The 15,048-nt window shown below is 43.6% G+C and overlaps 1 protein-coding gene across 2 annotated transcripts; it reads right to left on the reverse strand.

Moving 5' to 3' along the window:
- Positions 1 to 219: 219 nt before the first annotated feature.
- LOC138648759 (RNA-binding protein 4B-like) lies at positions 220 to 11,988 on the reverse strand. 2 transcript variants are annotated; one of them, XM_069738626.1, is made up of 4 exons: positions 11,907 to 11,988; positions 9,980 to 10,400; positions 2,913 to 3,517; positions 220 to 1,501 (listed from the first exon to the last, which is right to left on the reverse strand). In XM_069738626.1, the coding sequence occupies exons 2-3, from the start codon at positions 10,389 to 10,391 to the stop codon at positions 2,922 to 2,924; spliced, it is 1,008 nt and encodes a 335-aa protein (XP_069594727.1). In that variant the 5' UTR covers positions 10,392 to 10,400; positions 11,907 to 11,988; the 3' UTR covers positions 220 to 1,501; positions 2,913 to 2,921. The 2 variants fall into 2 exon arrangements, with proteins under 2 accessions (XP_069594727.1, XP_069594728.1); XM_069738627.1 differs by lacking the exon at positions 2,913 to 3,517.
- Positions 11,989 to 15,048: the final 3,060 nt, after the last annotated feature.

Below are 15,048 nucleotides of genomic sequence, written 5' to 3' on the forward strand. Positions count from 1 at the left end.
CATTCCACATCTGATGTTCTTTTGAGATTGCTTCCACAAAAGGGAAGAGCCTCTGAATTTTCTACTCACATTTCCCGTTTATCCATGCAAGACTCAAGATGATTGAATAAAATAGTCACTGACTTTACCTCTACATATAGGAGAGTGTTCATTTCATGCAACTATTTTTGAACATGCTTGATCCTCAGCATAGTTTAGATCTGCACAAATTAACACATGCACTTTCAAAACAGCTCTTTATTAAGGAAAAACGAAACATTGTTAACATACATCTCATACCAGCAAGATAACAATTTTCTAAATTTTACTGCACATTACTTCCCTCCTTGCTAAAACATCTATGGAAGGAGCAGGAAAACAAAAAGCTTGAAATATGTATTCCTAAGAGCTTGCAAAAGCACAATTAATAAAGATGTATTTAAATATACTATGCACACAACACCAAACCCCTTCCACAATTTGAGGGTGGGGTGATATTTTACACCAGTATATTTGGAGGATTTATATTTTGGAGGCAAAGCAATCAGCCCATGTTGTAACAATGTTACAGGCCATAAGCCTTTTAACTCTTTAAAAGCGACCTTCTATCCTGGTATTGAAGGGGCATTTCTCATGTATAGTCACTGTACTTGGTGGCCTCCATTCACCTCCTTTGCCGAGACAGTGTTCTTGTCCTCCTGCTTCATAGATGGCTGCACAGTTGCATTAGGAGGGCAGTAAAATGACTAAACCATGCCAGCAAGGAAAGAAGGCCAAGGGCGTCAAGTAGGATGACTACACATAGGAAATGTTTAATAGCTTTACAGTTCTAGTACAAATAGTCTTTCAATGAAAAATTATATTCCTTCTCCATGAAGAAGTGCATACTACTACTACAACTACAAAAGGGAAGGCATTTACAGAAAATTATGGATTAAGCCGGAAAAGCTTTTTGTAAAAGCAAACTGTATTAGGGTAATAAATGGAAATAAATCAAATAGGGCATGTAAGTGTATAGGAATCTGTCTTCAGATGAAGTGGATTTGCTTTGAAGCTTTTGCATTGTGCTGTGATCCTCCAGAATGACAAATCAAGGTTGACAATCCAGTATCATGAAGATCAGATGAACGCTGGGTTATAGCGGTATTTTGACTATTCCAATAGCACAGGGTTGAGGCATATTGTATTTCAACATGCCCAATCCCTTTGTAATCATGGGAAATAAGACACTACCAGAAGGGCCTGGTGGCATCCTATACCTCTTGCCACGTTGAAAACATGCATGCTTTGATGAATTAGGGGTAGCCAGAATAGCTGTCGGCCAAACGTACATTTGGCTCAAAGCCATCTAGAGTATTGTTTTAGGAGGAAACTACATCTATATTATTCAACCCTATTAATAATTCATTAGAATTGTAAAAAAAAAAAGTTATGTAGCAATGTTACACAATTTAGAAGTTCGTCCGAAAACTTTATAGCAAATGCGACTGAAGACCACAACGGAGCCGAAAATATATCTTACCTAAAATACAAAAAGGGTAGAAAATTGCAGTTAAAACATACAATATGTATTACTTTAGATAAGAGTGGCATCAGTGGAGTATAACACCAATATCAAATTGCAGCACATTGTGGCCAACAAGGGAAGAAAAAAAAAAAAAAAAAAAAAAAAAAGTGTTCCATGGTTTATACAATTTCATTCTTTTCCGCTCTGTCATAAGCTCAGACTACAGTCATTTTTAAAACATTTGCAATTCTTTGTGTAGCTTACTTTCTCTAAAGTAGAACTGCACTGGCTGTAAGCTGTGACTAAACTGCCATCCATAGGAGGTTGGCTAATCAATTGTAAGTTTGGAATATAATTTAACTATATCTATTAACTGTCACAAGTTATCACTGCAACCAGTACCTAACTGAGCAAGCGGTTTCTTTGTGCAGCAAGAGACCAGGAATCAAAGCCAGAGCAACAGGGCATCAGCAGAATTACTACGTTTTCAGCCCACTTGAGAACTTAGAAGCGCCTTTTTTTACCACCAGAGTGGTGCTTAAAATCCAAGTCCCCTGCCCCGTCTGATACTCCCTCCCCTTCTGACATTTTCACCACTACTCCTGTCAGTCTCCTGCAGTTTGAAACAATACTGCAGTCTGCAGGTCTCATCGAGCATGCGGGAGGTCACTAATCAATGCAAGTCTATGAAAGCCTCTCTTTCTGGCTTTCAAGACTTTAGAGCTTGTGAGATAGCATCTGACATCCAACCAGTCAGAAGCTGCGCTCACAAGATAGCACAGAAGGACTGGAGCAGCCCCGAAAAACTGAAGATGCCAGAGGTACAGTACAAGATGGAGGGCAGGGGGACTTGTGTTTAAAGCACCATTTCAGTGATTATAAAAATAAAAAATATTCAGTGGCCGAACAATTTTTATCAGTCATTTATAGATAGAAAAACGTAGAAACTTTTATAACAGTAGCAAAGTTACATAGTTCTTTTTGCAAAGCAGTGGCAGCTAGGTCGCTCTTATAATAACTCAACTGTATTAAAAAGTGAAGTTAATCACAATCGCAGCTAGGTGCATTCAGACAACTGCAAGCCACAGGACTGCATTTTCAATACTCCCTTCTTATTAATAACATTCTCCTAACCTTGTAGAACAAAGATGTAATAACTTACCTGCAAATATAGGGCACCTAAAATTCATTTAAAAACCTAACGCATACACTGCTCAAATGCAAACGATGATTGTCAGACAGGAAAAATGACTACACTAAAGCAAATTAACAGCTTCTGTTTATGCGTTCTCTTAAATGAACCGTTTGTGAAAAGGAGGAAGACAGATTAAAAATACTATCTGGAAAAAGGCAGAAGACAGAATTGAAAAGGATTAGTTACCAAAGTATAAAATCACGAGGGGGAAGTTAAATAAAAAACCCTCACCTCCTGAGCTTAGTAATACCGCGTGCGATCAGCGTAGGTATTCCGCATGTATCGAGGGGTTTCATAGAGAGTGCTACGCATTGTAGGGGCTAAACTGCGATCAGCGACATATTCATCCACAGCGGCGGTCGCAGGAGGAGGCGGCGGCCGACGAATTGGGCTTCGCTCTCGTGCGTAATAGCTGGGAATCGGAGGAGGTGGCGGCAACGCTTGCCTCTCGTATGGAGAGGTCTCCAGACGTTTTCTGTGTGTTATACCGGACATTGTTGGAGGGGGGATAGGAGGCATTCGACGATCCATATAGGCATCATATGTTGAGGGGCGTATACGATAGCGATGGTAATAGTCAATGAGGTTCCGGCGTTCCCGTTCATAGTACATCTGCTCGTAGGCAGTAGCCGCCGCATTGCGCATAGGGACATAAGGATCTGCGAAAGGGTCATGACCGTAGGGCGACGCCAGATCCACCTCCTGAGCCATTTGGTCTAATGGACACACTCCGGACCAGTGGCCATCCTTCCCGCAACGATAACACTGACTTCGTTCTCCCATCCCCGGGGTGACTCGCAGACGACTCGTAGAGAGCTGAACGTGCATCCGTTTGCCTTCAAGAGAGCAACAACAACCAACAAGGGTCAGGACAGCTCCCTTACTCAAAACACTAATATGACCAACTACAAATTTTAAATCAGATCTGAATTAGTACATAAAGCACAAAAATAAGATGTCACAGCTATGGATGTGTAAAAATATATATACAAAAAAAAAAAAAATCATTGTTTCTGTAACTTATAGTCAGGTGTTCATACAAAGTTTTAAACGGTCATCCATTCAGCATTATGCCTGAAGGCTTGCCGAAATGATGAGCCAAATGGCCAACAACCTCAATATTGCTAAATGGTAGGTGGTGTATACGCGTTGAAGTGCGACGAGGGCAGTGCTACCTGGCACCAAGGACAAATTTACTTACCAACGAGGGGAAGAAAAAAAAAAAAACCAAAACACAAATTTACCTTCTTGGATTCTTCTGTTGCCATGGAATCAATTTGAAAAACTAGATTTGTAACTTTAAAAAAAAATGCAGACACGTAGTTAAACAGTTCTAAACTTTGATAACACTTCCTGTATAGTTAAAGCGTCTGTGTGATTAGATATATTATAATCTGCCTTTAATGACTTTTACAGGGACCCAAAGTCATGTAACCACTGTGCTAATAGCTGGGACCTTTTTTTCGTCTTTTCTTTGACGTGAATTTAAGCCAAACTCACTGTGCCGCTGGTAACATTTCACAATCCGTAAACAGAAATGTTGCTCAGTTTTTTTTTTTTTTTTTTTTTATGTCAAGCCGCCTTTCTGGTTACTGCATGCAAGGAAGCAACAAATTTACTCAATAAAGAAACTTGTTCACAATTATCCCCTAGTCCCAGTGCTGCGCACAACACTATGTTGTACGGCGACTGATCATTCACCCCTTCCTCACCTTGGGTTTTTCCATTTTTTTTTTGCTCCTTCTGCCAAGAGGCATAACTTATTTTTTCGTCAATATGGCCAGGGCTGTGGAGTCTGACCCCATTTTGGTGATGTCAGGGAAATTTAGGAGTTGGCTTAGGCTACGTTCACATTGGCGTTCCGCCAATGTGCGTCGCTGTTGCGCCGGCGACGCGCCCCTATGTTTAACATAGGGGACGCGTGCGTCGTTTTGGTGGCGTTTTTCGCCACGTGCGTCGGACGCAAGAAAACGCTACATGTAGCATTTTCTGTGCGTCCGATTTTCGTCGGAAAACGACGCACGCGTCGCAAAACGCGTGCGTTTTAGCGTGCGTCGCCGACGCACGGCGCCGCAACGCTAATGTGAACGTAGCCTTACCGACTCCACGGCCTTGAATATGGCCATGTGAAGGCTTGTTTTTTGCGGGACGAGTTGTACTATAGAACGACACCATTGTTTTCCAGTACACTATGGCAAAACCAAGAAAAAAAAATATAATTTCAAAGCACAGTGAAATTGCAATAAAGTGCAATTCCACAATTGCGGTTTTGTTTTGCCATTTTGCCATGTTCACTAAATGCTTAATCTGACCTGCCATTAGGAGTCTGTATATACTAAACATGTAATGTATACATGGTGAAAAAAATTCCAATGTTTAAAAAAAAAAAAGTTTTTGAGACCAGGTGAGTCCATTTTTTGTGATCTGGGGCTGGGTGAGGGCTCATTTTTTTGCGCACCAAGGTGATTTTTTTTATCGATACAGTTTTGGTGTAGATACAATCTTTTGATCACTTGTTATTGCATTTTAATGCAATGTTGCACCGACCCAAAAAACATTTGACTTGTCGTCATTACACCGTTTACTGATCAGAATTGTATATATAAAAAATCCGAACTTGGCACCACACTGTTTTATTCTGAATCAGGGAGGGTTGATTTGAAGTTTTTTTTTTTTGTTTACCTGCTTTAATAGCATCCATGGGAGGCTAGAAGCTGCGATCTACTTGTGCAGCCCAGCTCTATGTAGCTAAAACGCTCAATTGCTAGTAGAGTCGACTGCTAGGCGGTGCTCAGTTATCTGGCAATGACAACAGGGGTGTGTGCTGCAGACCCTGGGTTGTCATGCCAACCTATCGGTGACCCGCAGTAAGGGTACCGTCACACTATAACATTTCGATCGCTACGACGGTACGATTCGTGACGTTCCAGCGATATCGTTACGATATCGCTGTGTCTGACACGCAGCAGCGATCAGGGATCCTGCTGAGAATCGTACGTCGTAGCAGATCGTATGGAACTTTCTTTCATCGCTGGATCTCCCGCTGTCATCGCTAGATCGGTGTGTGACACTGATCTAGCGATGCGATCCAGCGATGCGTTCGCTTGTAACCAGGGTAAACATCAGGTAACTAAGCGCAGGACCGCGCTTAGTTACCCGATGTTTACCCTGGTTACAAGCGTTAAACTAAAAAACAAACAAACAGCACATACTTACATTCTGGTGTCCGTCAGGTCCCTTGCCGTCTCTGCTTCCCGCACTGTGACTGCCGGCCGTAAAGTGAAAGCAGAGCACAGCGGCTGTGCTTTCACTTTCACTTTACGGCCGGCAGTCACTGAGTGTGGGAAGCAGACTGCAAGGGACCTGACGGACACCAGAATGTAAGCATGTGCTGTTTTTTTTTTTTTAGTTTAACGCTTGTAACCAGGGTAAACATCGGGTAACTAAGCGCGGTCCTGCGCTTAGTTACCCGATGTTTACCCTGGTTACCCAGGGACCTCGGCATCGTTGGTCGCTGGAGAGCTGTGTGTGACAGCTCCCCAGCGACCACACTACGATTTACCTACGATCACGGCCAGGTCATATCGCTGGTCGTGATCGTAGGTAAATCGTATAGTGTGACGGTACCCTTAGGTGACAGGCGCCGATGGGCAGGATTAGTGGACGTGCATCCGGAGTGAGCAGGTTAAATGTCACTGTCAGATTGACAGCGGCATTTAACATGCGAGATGTGGGTGGATCGAGGTTCCACCAGCAGCTGTTAGGGGCACACGCAAGCTGATGAATTCAGCTGACATGTGCTGTTAAAGTTGCAGGCTCACCACTGGAGCCCGCAGCAAACAGGGGGAACCCACCTTAGATGTAACTAGACGTTTAAAGGTGGGGAAAGGGGATAACCCCATCACGACATGTGCCGTACTAGCATGGCACATGTCATGTCTCCTTTGATGTGGGCTCCAGCGCTAAGCCCACCTTTTCTGGCACGTCAGCTGTTTTGAACAGCTGACGTGTGCCTGCAACAGCTGCGGGTGAAATCGCAATCCACCTGCGGCTGTTAACCCATTAAATTCCACAGTCAAACTGACTGGCATTTAACACGCGCTTCCGGCAAGCGTGCTGGAAATCCAGTCACGTGATTGTGGGTCGGCGTGACAACCAGAGGTCTCCAGCAAACCTATTTTTTGGCACACAAAAAATAAGCCCTCACCCAACCCAAGATCATGAAAAGTGGAAAGCCCATGGGTCTCGGAAAAGAATTTTTTTTTTTTTGACAAACTTTAGATTTTTCTTTCACCACTTAAAGGGAACCCATCACCCCCAAAATCGAAGATGAGCTAAGCCCACCAGCCTCAGGGGCTCATCTACAGCATTCACAAATGCTGTAGATAAGCCCCCGATATAACCTGAAAGATGAGAAAAAGGATAGATTATACTCACCCAGGGGCGGTCCCGCTGCTTTCCGGGTCCGATGGGTGTCACGGTCCGGGGCCTCCCATCTTCTTACGAAGACATCCTCTTCTTGCATTCACACCGCGGCACAGGCGTACTTTGTTTGCTCTGTTGAGGGCAGTGCACAGGCGGCAGGAAAGGTCAGAGGCCCGGCACACTGCAAGAAGAGGACGCCATCTTAAGAAGATGGGAGGCCCCACCTACGACACCCATTGGACCCGGACCGCAGCGAGACCGCCCCCCGGGTGAGTATAATATAACCTCTTTCTCATCTTTCAGGATACATCGGGGGCTTATCTACAGCATTTATGAATGCATTGATCCACTTTCCACATGTGGCTATGCCCACCATGCGGGAAGTAAGCGGATCATGTGCGGTTTGTACCCAGGGTGGAGGAGAGGACTCTCCTCCAGGCCCTGGGAACCATATAATTGTTAAAAAAAAAAAAAAAAAAAAAAATGTAAGAAGTAGTAAACTAAAAAAGAAAAAAAATTATATTCTCACCTTCCGGCGTCCCCGCCAGTCTTCCCACTCAATATGCTTGCGTTCCCAATAAGGCACTGCGGCGATGATGTAGCAGTCTCGTGAGACCGCTACGTCATCTGGGGTCCTTGCCGCTAGGCATTATTGGGAACGCAAGGAGCGGGAAGACTGCCGGGGACGCCGGAAGGTGAGAATATCATGATTTTGTTTTTTAATTATTTTAACATTAGATCTTTTTAGTATTGATGCTGCATAGGCCGCGTTTCGACTGCACTAGGCAGTCATGTCGAAAATGTAAATTTCTCTTTTGTATGCACTATATTTTCTTTTGAAAAGGAAAATCCAGTCCTGTTGAGCCGGACTCCCAATTTTTTCTATTTTCCAAAATTAGCAAATACAATACACTAAACTGGGTCAAACCCAATGATATTTGCAGTTTAAGTATAGAGGCCTCCCAACTCTCCACTGACAAGTTACTGGGGCGAGAAGAATCTGAATTGGATTGTCTATGGAGCACCTTCTTAGGCTACGTTCACACTAGCGTTGTGCGCCGCCGACGCGAAATGCACCGAAAAACGCGTGCAAACGCACGCAAAAACGCTGCGTTTTTCGACGCGTGCGTCGCTTTTTGACGAAAATCGGACGCAAGAAAAATGCAACTTGTTGCGTCTTCTTGGTCCGACGCTAGCGTCAAAAAAGACGCACGTGTCGGAAAACGCAACAAGCAAAATCGCATGCGTCCCCCATGTTAAACATAGGGGCGCATGACGCGTGCGTCGCCCGACGCTAGCGCGACGCACACTAGCCGAACGCTAGTGTGAACGTAGCCTTAGTGAACCCAGAAGCACTTGGCTGTTAGCAATGTGAAGTGTCAGGGGAAAAGCAGTGCTTTAATCAGGCCTTTGTTCATTTGTAGGAAGAAAAATGAGGCAAGCCTAGTTTTTAATCTACATTTTTGAAGGACTACCTAAAAAAAAAAAAACTTTAATCAATGTTTTATAATGCAAGTGGCTATACACAAGTTTGCAGAATCTAGCCATTTGGCAAGAGCCAACAATGATGTGTACAGTCATGGCCTGACATCGGTGAAGTTGAATATTGAGCACATTGCATTTTAACATGCAAGATCTTTGGCTCTTCCAAATCCATCATATGTGCAGCTAGAAGTGTGATGGCATCTTAGTCTCAAAATACACATGAACACTAGCTCAATCCCAGAGACCCATGAGGAAGTCAGCAATAAAGGCATCTAAATAGTAAAAAAACCAAAAAAACTATATATTCAAGATTTAAACTTCTGTTCCTTGAAGGCACAGCTTACAGGGAACCTGTCACTCCCCCTGGCGTTTGTAACTAAAAGCCACCTTGTGAAGCACTAATGCTGCATTCTGACAAGATGGCTCTTTTAGTTCGGGTCCCTGGCACCGCTGCGATCATCGCTTTTGAAATTTGTGCCTCATACCTGTGAAATCGTCCGTAGGGGGGGGGGGGGGGGGGGGGTCTTTCCCACTAATCCAGATGCCTCACATCAATCACTCATGGTCTATGCGCGCCGCCTCATCTTCCTTCAGTAGCGTCCCTGGCGCCTGCGCTGTAAGTTCAAAGGGCAGCGCAACCGCGCATGCCCCGAAAAAAAAAAAAAAAACAGCGCTGGTGACGCTAATAAAGGAAGAGGAGGCGTCGCCCGGCGAAGAGGCCACGAGTGACGGATGTGAGGCTTCTGGATTAGGGGGAAAAGACCTGCCCCCGGACGATTTCACAGGTGTGAGGGACACATTTCAAAAGCGATCGCATCAGTGCCAGGCACCCGAACTAAGAGAGCCACCTTGTCAGAATGCAGCATTACTGCTGCACAAGTTGGCTCTTTTAGTTACAAACGACGGGGAGGGGGGGGGGTTGGGGGGAGAGACGGGTTCCCTTTAATATGGCTTTAAAAAAAGCACATGAACAAACACCTTAATCGCTGCAGTGACTATCAAAATATACACCTTTGAAACTTTCCTTACACAGCGGCACTGTTCCAGTGATGTTAGTGCTACAATCACTGACAGCCTTGCGCCAGCCATTGAGCCCTGATTGACTGCAGAATCCACCATTTGTTATAGCAGACTCCTGTTTGATGGAATAAAAGCTGCAGCCAATTGGTTGCCATAGTCACGCAAGCGCAGTGTGGGAACTTCCACTCCAGAAAAGTATCAAGGGTTTATTTTAGGATGGGCTCTGGAGCATTAAGACATTGTCTAGCAGTGGACATCACTTTCAAAAAGAAATGTTTGTTCAGTTCTTTATCATACAAGGAAGAGTGAAAGAGGCCTAACCAGCTCCGCTACACATTTTCACAAATTATCCCAATTATATATTTCACCTTTAAAATCATAGTTGTTTAAATTTCTGATGGCTTCAAGTGCTTCCTCCGCTTTCTCCATGTGAACAAATGCGAAATCCTTGACAATGTCACATTCTAAGACCGCGCCGTACTCTTCAAACTTTTCTCTTAACTCGTCACTGGTGCAGTCGGGGCTGATGCTACTGACATGAAGTTTGGTTGAAGCTTTTGGCTTTCCCCTGCTGTGCTCCACATTAATGGAGACATCATGCAATTTATATTGGTTTAGATTTGCGACAGCTTCGTCGGCTGACTTTTTATCTTCCATATGGACAAAGCCATAATTTGTTATGATGTCACATTCTGTCACTTTCCCATACTGTTCAAACAATGCCTTCAGCTCTGAAGGAGTCGCCTCAGGTGGGATGTTACCAATAAATAGTTTCACCATCTTGGCAAGCTAAAAAAACAAACAAAAAAAAACGACAAAAGAAAAGAAATAGACAGTCAGCTACATAGGCTTTCAATTACACTCAACAAGTGAATATAGACATAGCAAAGGAACTAACTACATCCCTGGAATCGATACATGACGCAATCCAAATCCACGTGTTTTGTAAGAGCTTGACAAAAATTGCATCTTATGACCACAGCTTTAGTCAAGAGGTATCAGTGAGCGCAAGTGTCCGTTACCAAGCTTGTCTAATGTGCTCGGGTACGCACCGAGTATAGAGGGTGCACAAGTGACATGTTCAAGTCCCCGCACTCGCATGTTTCGCAGCTGCAAAAAAAAAAAAAAAAAACATCCTGCAGAGTTGCCCGCAGGATGCGTTTTTTTTCTCCATAGACTTGCATTAGCGACGTATGGCCACACGTTGCATCCGTCGTGCGACGGCTGCGTCGTGTTTTGGCAGACCACCGGCAAAATAAAGTTAAATGTAACTTTTTTTGTGCGACGTGTGCCATTTTCGACAGCGCATGCGCCACCGAAACTCCGCCCCTTTCCTCCCCGCTCATCACAATGGACAGCGGATGCGTTGTAGAACTGCATCCGCTGCCCACGTTGTGCTAAATTTAGCACAACGTCCGTCGGGCCGATGGTTTGCGACGGCCCCGTACCGACGTAAGTGTGAAAGTAGCCTAAGGCAATCCCTGCAGGCTTTGTCACTAATAGTTGCAAAACACTAGGGAGGAAGCAGAGACACTTAAAATGTCACTTCCAGCACCCAGGATACTCAGTGCAAACCCAAGTACGCCAGGCAACCTCGAGTAACAAGCACTCGCACTTATCACTAGTCACAAGTTCTCAATTAGAGTCTGAGAGGCAGGAGAAGGCTCATACATTTGTAGTCAGCTGTGACCTCCAGCAAACAATGGAGTTTGCTGGAGGTCACAAAACTGCTGGAAAACAAAGGGAGCGGCAGCAATATAAGGGGAACATGGCGCAGGCAAGTATGTGCAGCGTACTTGTATAATCAAGCTGCCAGGTCATCTTATGACAAGCCAACATAAAATTAAAGACATTTGTCACCCATTTTCTAGTACTTTTATAGTATAAATTTAGTACTAAACTCATCTTGAAAAAAAATAAAAATAACCCATCCTCCCATTGAATACTCAAAACATTATAAATTAAGCTTAAGCACAATTAAAAAAAAAAAAAAACACGTCACAAAGGGGCAGATAACGCAAATATTTTTGTTAAACTTTCTTCCTTAATATCTGCGGTTTCTGAATATACAAGGAAAGTTCTGGAAAACCGAGCAGGGCTGCAGTGAGCCTATAGGGAAGTCCTCAGGAAAACTCCCATCACTAGGGGGTACGACATCAAACATCAACCCTAAAGACGCCATTACACCAGCTCGCACACATATACCGAACATTCGCGGGCCAATTTCACCAAACAATAGCGCCTATGCCGCCGTTATTCGGCGCTAAATCCCTCTAACCCCCGGATAACACTCACCGTACTACTTCACGGCAGGACAAACACAAAATGGCAACTATCGACGCTTCTCTGTAAGATCTGTGAAAGAGATGGGCGGAGCTCACACGTAGGGGAAGTTGATTGGCCGGCTCAGGCTGCCTGCTAGATCATGATTGGCTAGTTCTGTTTCCCGCCTTGGTGGACAGGAAGTGGATCGTTACTCGTCACCTAGCACGCCTCCTGATCTCTGAGGCGCCGCGGCCGCCATTTTGTGGTTCAGTGATTCATCATACGTCACGTTCGTTCTCTGTTTCCTGGGAAATGGCGTAGTGTAAAATGGTGCCAGGAAAACCGCCCATTACAGAAACTGTAGAAAGAGTTAGCGCATATGCGATACTGAAGTTTTTTTACCTCACCTACGCAGCCATATTATGCTGAGGTAACTTTGAGATACCGTTCTGTCACGTTTTTTTTCAATTCCTGTTTTATCACATGTAAGCAGTAACATGCAGTCTCAACGTAAAATCTCAGCCTTAGGGCTCATCTCCACTTGTGAGAAAAACGGACGAGTGCAATCCGATAAAAAATCGGATTGCACTCGGACCAATGTTTTTCAATAGGTGACATTCCATTAGCGATTTTTTTCCCAGCCGAAATCGGACTGAGAAAAATCTGTGTCGGCTGAGAAAAAAATCGCAGCATGCTGCGTATTGCTGAGATTCTCGGACGAGACTCGCCAATGCAAGTCAATGGGTGCGAGAAAAAAAACGCACAGCACTCGCACCATGCGAATGCTGTCCGATTTTTACGCACCCGTGTCCTTAGAAAAGCCGGCAATTCAGCGCAGAGTACAGTAAAATCACACTGACAGGTTAGATGAGAGTAGATATATACACATAGAATAGGTATATATACATATATATATGTCAGGGAGACACCTATATATTTATATTTAATGCAGCGTGAGACAGCTTTAAAGCTGGTAATTCAATTACCGGCTTTTGCTTTCTCCTTCCTAAACCCGACATGATATGAGACCTGGTTTACATACAGTAAACCATCTCATATCACCATTTTTTTTGCAGATTCCACACTACTAATGTTAGTAGTGTGTATATGCAAAATTTGGGCGTTCTAGCTATTATATTTAAGGGTTAAATCTCGGAAAAAATTGGCGTGGGCTCCCGCGCAATTTTCTCCGCCAGAGTAGTAAAGCCAGTGACTGGGGGCAAATATTAATAGCCTGGAGAGGGTCCATGGTTATTGGCCCCCCCCCTGGCTAAAAATACCTGCCCCCAGCCACCCCAGAAAAGGCACATCTGGAAGATGCGCCTATTCTGGCACTTGGCCACTCTCTTCCCATTCCCGTGTAGCAGTGGGATATGGGGTAGTGAAGGGTTAATGCCACCTTGCTATTGTAAGGTGACATTAAGCCTAATTAATAATGGAGAGGCGTCAATTATGACACCTATCCATTATTAATCCAATTGAATGAAAGGGTTAAAAAAACCACATTATTAAAAATTATTTTAATGAAATAAAAACAAAGGTTGTTGTAATATTTTATTTAACGCCCAATCCAATCACTGAAGACCCTCGTTCTGTAAAGGAAAAAACATAATAAACCAACAATATACTTACCTTCCGCAGATCCGTAAAGTCCAACGATGTAAATCCATCTGAAGGGGTTAAAATATTTTGCAGACACGAGCTCCGCTAATGCAGGCTGCTCATTTCTGCAAAACCCCAGAGAATGAAGCTAAATATAGATCAATGAGCTATATTTAGCTTCATTTGCGGTGAGGCGCCCTCTGCTGGCTGTTCCTAGATCGTGGGAACTTTCCTTGAAAGCTCCCAGGTTTTCTAGGAAAGTTCCCACGATCTATGAACAGCCAGCAGAGGGCGCCTCACCGCAAATGAAGCTAAATATAGCTCATTGATCTATATTTAGCTTCAATCTCCGGGGTTTTGCAGCGAGGAGTAGCATTGCATTAGCAAAGCTCCTGGCTGCAAAATATTTTAACCCCTTCAGAAGGATTTACATCGTTGGACTTTACAGATCTGCGGAAGGTAAGTATATTGTTGGCTTATTATGTTTTTTCTTTTACAGAACGAGGGTCTTCAGTGATTGGATTGGGCGTTAAATAAAATATTACAACAACCTTTGTTTTTATTTCATTAAAATAATTTTTAATAATGTGTGTGTGTTTTTTTTAACCCTTTCATTCAATTGGATTAATAATGGATAGGTGTCATAATTGACGCCTCTCCATTATTAATTAGGCTTAATGTCACCTTACAATAGCAAGGTGGCATTAACCCTTCATTACCCCATATCCCACTGCTACACGGGAATGGGAAGAGAGTGGCCAAGTGCCAGTATAGGCGCATCTTCCAGATGTGCCTTTTTTGAGGTGGCTGAGGGCAGATGTTTTTAGCCAGGGGGGGGCCAATAACCATGGACCCTCTCCAGGCTATTAATATCTGCCCTCAGTCACTGGCTTTACTACTCTGGCGGAGAAAATTGCGTGGGAGCCCACGCCAATTTTTTCCGCCATTTAACCCTTAAATATAATAGCTAGAACGCCCAAATTTTGCATAGACACACTACTGACATTAGTAGTGTGGAATATGCAAAAAAAAATGGTGATATGAGATGGTTTACTGTATGTAAACCAGGTCTCATATCATGTCGGGTTTAGGAAGGAGAAAGCAAAAGCCGGTAATTGAATTACCAGCTTTAAAGCTATCTAGCGCTGCATTAAATATAAATATATATATATATATAGGTGTCTCCCTGACATATATATATATATATATATATACCTATTCTATGTGTATATATCTACTCTAATCTAACCTGTCAGTGTGATTTTACTGTACTCTGCGCTGAATTACCGGCTTTTCAAAGGAGACCCGTGCGTAAAAATCGGACAGCAATATGGATGTCATACGGATGTTGCGATAAAAAAATTGCATGACACTCGCATGGCACTCGCAGACGTTACATCAGTTTTTTCGGTCCGTAGATCGGACCGTTTTTTTCTCACACAAGTGGAGATGAGCCCTTATACAACTGAAGCATTTTTTCCATTTTTGCTTCTTCCTTTCTTAAAAGCGCTATAACATTTTCTTATGTCGCTATGGCCATAGGAAGGCTTGTTTTTGGCTTTTTTTTTTA

The sequence above is a fragment of the Ranitomeya imitator genome, chromosome 9 (assembly GCF_032444005.1).
Source record: "Ranitomeya imitator isolate aRanImi1 chromosome 9, aRanImi1.pri, whole genome shotgun sequence".
Lineage (NCBI taxonomy): Eukaryota > Metazoa > Chordata > Amphibia > Anura > Dendrobatidae > Ranitomeya > Ranitomeya imitator.

What these genes read in the sequence shown, in the direction of transcription:
- LOC138648759 (XM_069738626.1), bottom strand. Translation starts at nt 10,391, where the DNA reads ATGGTGAAACTATTTATTGGTAACATCCCACCTGAGGCGACTCCTTCA. An exon ending in AAACAACTATGATTTTAAAG is followed by an intron (nt 3,518 to 9,979) that starts GTGAAATATATA and finishes GCTCTCTTGAAG; the next exon opens with GCAAACGGATGCACGTTCAG.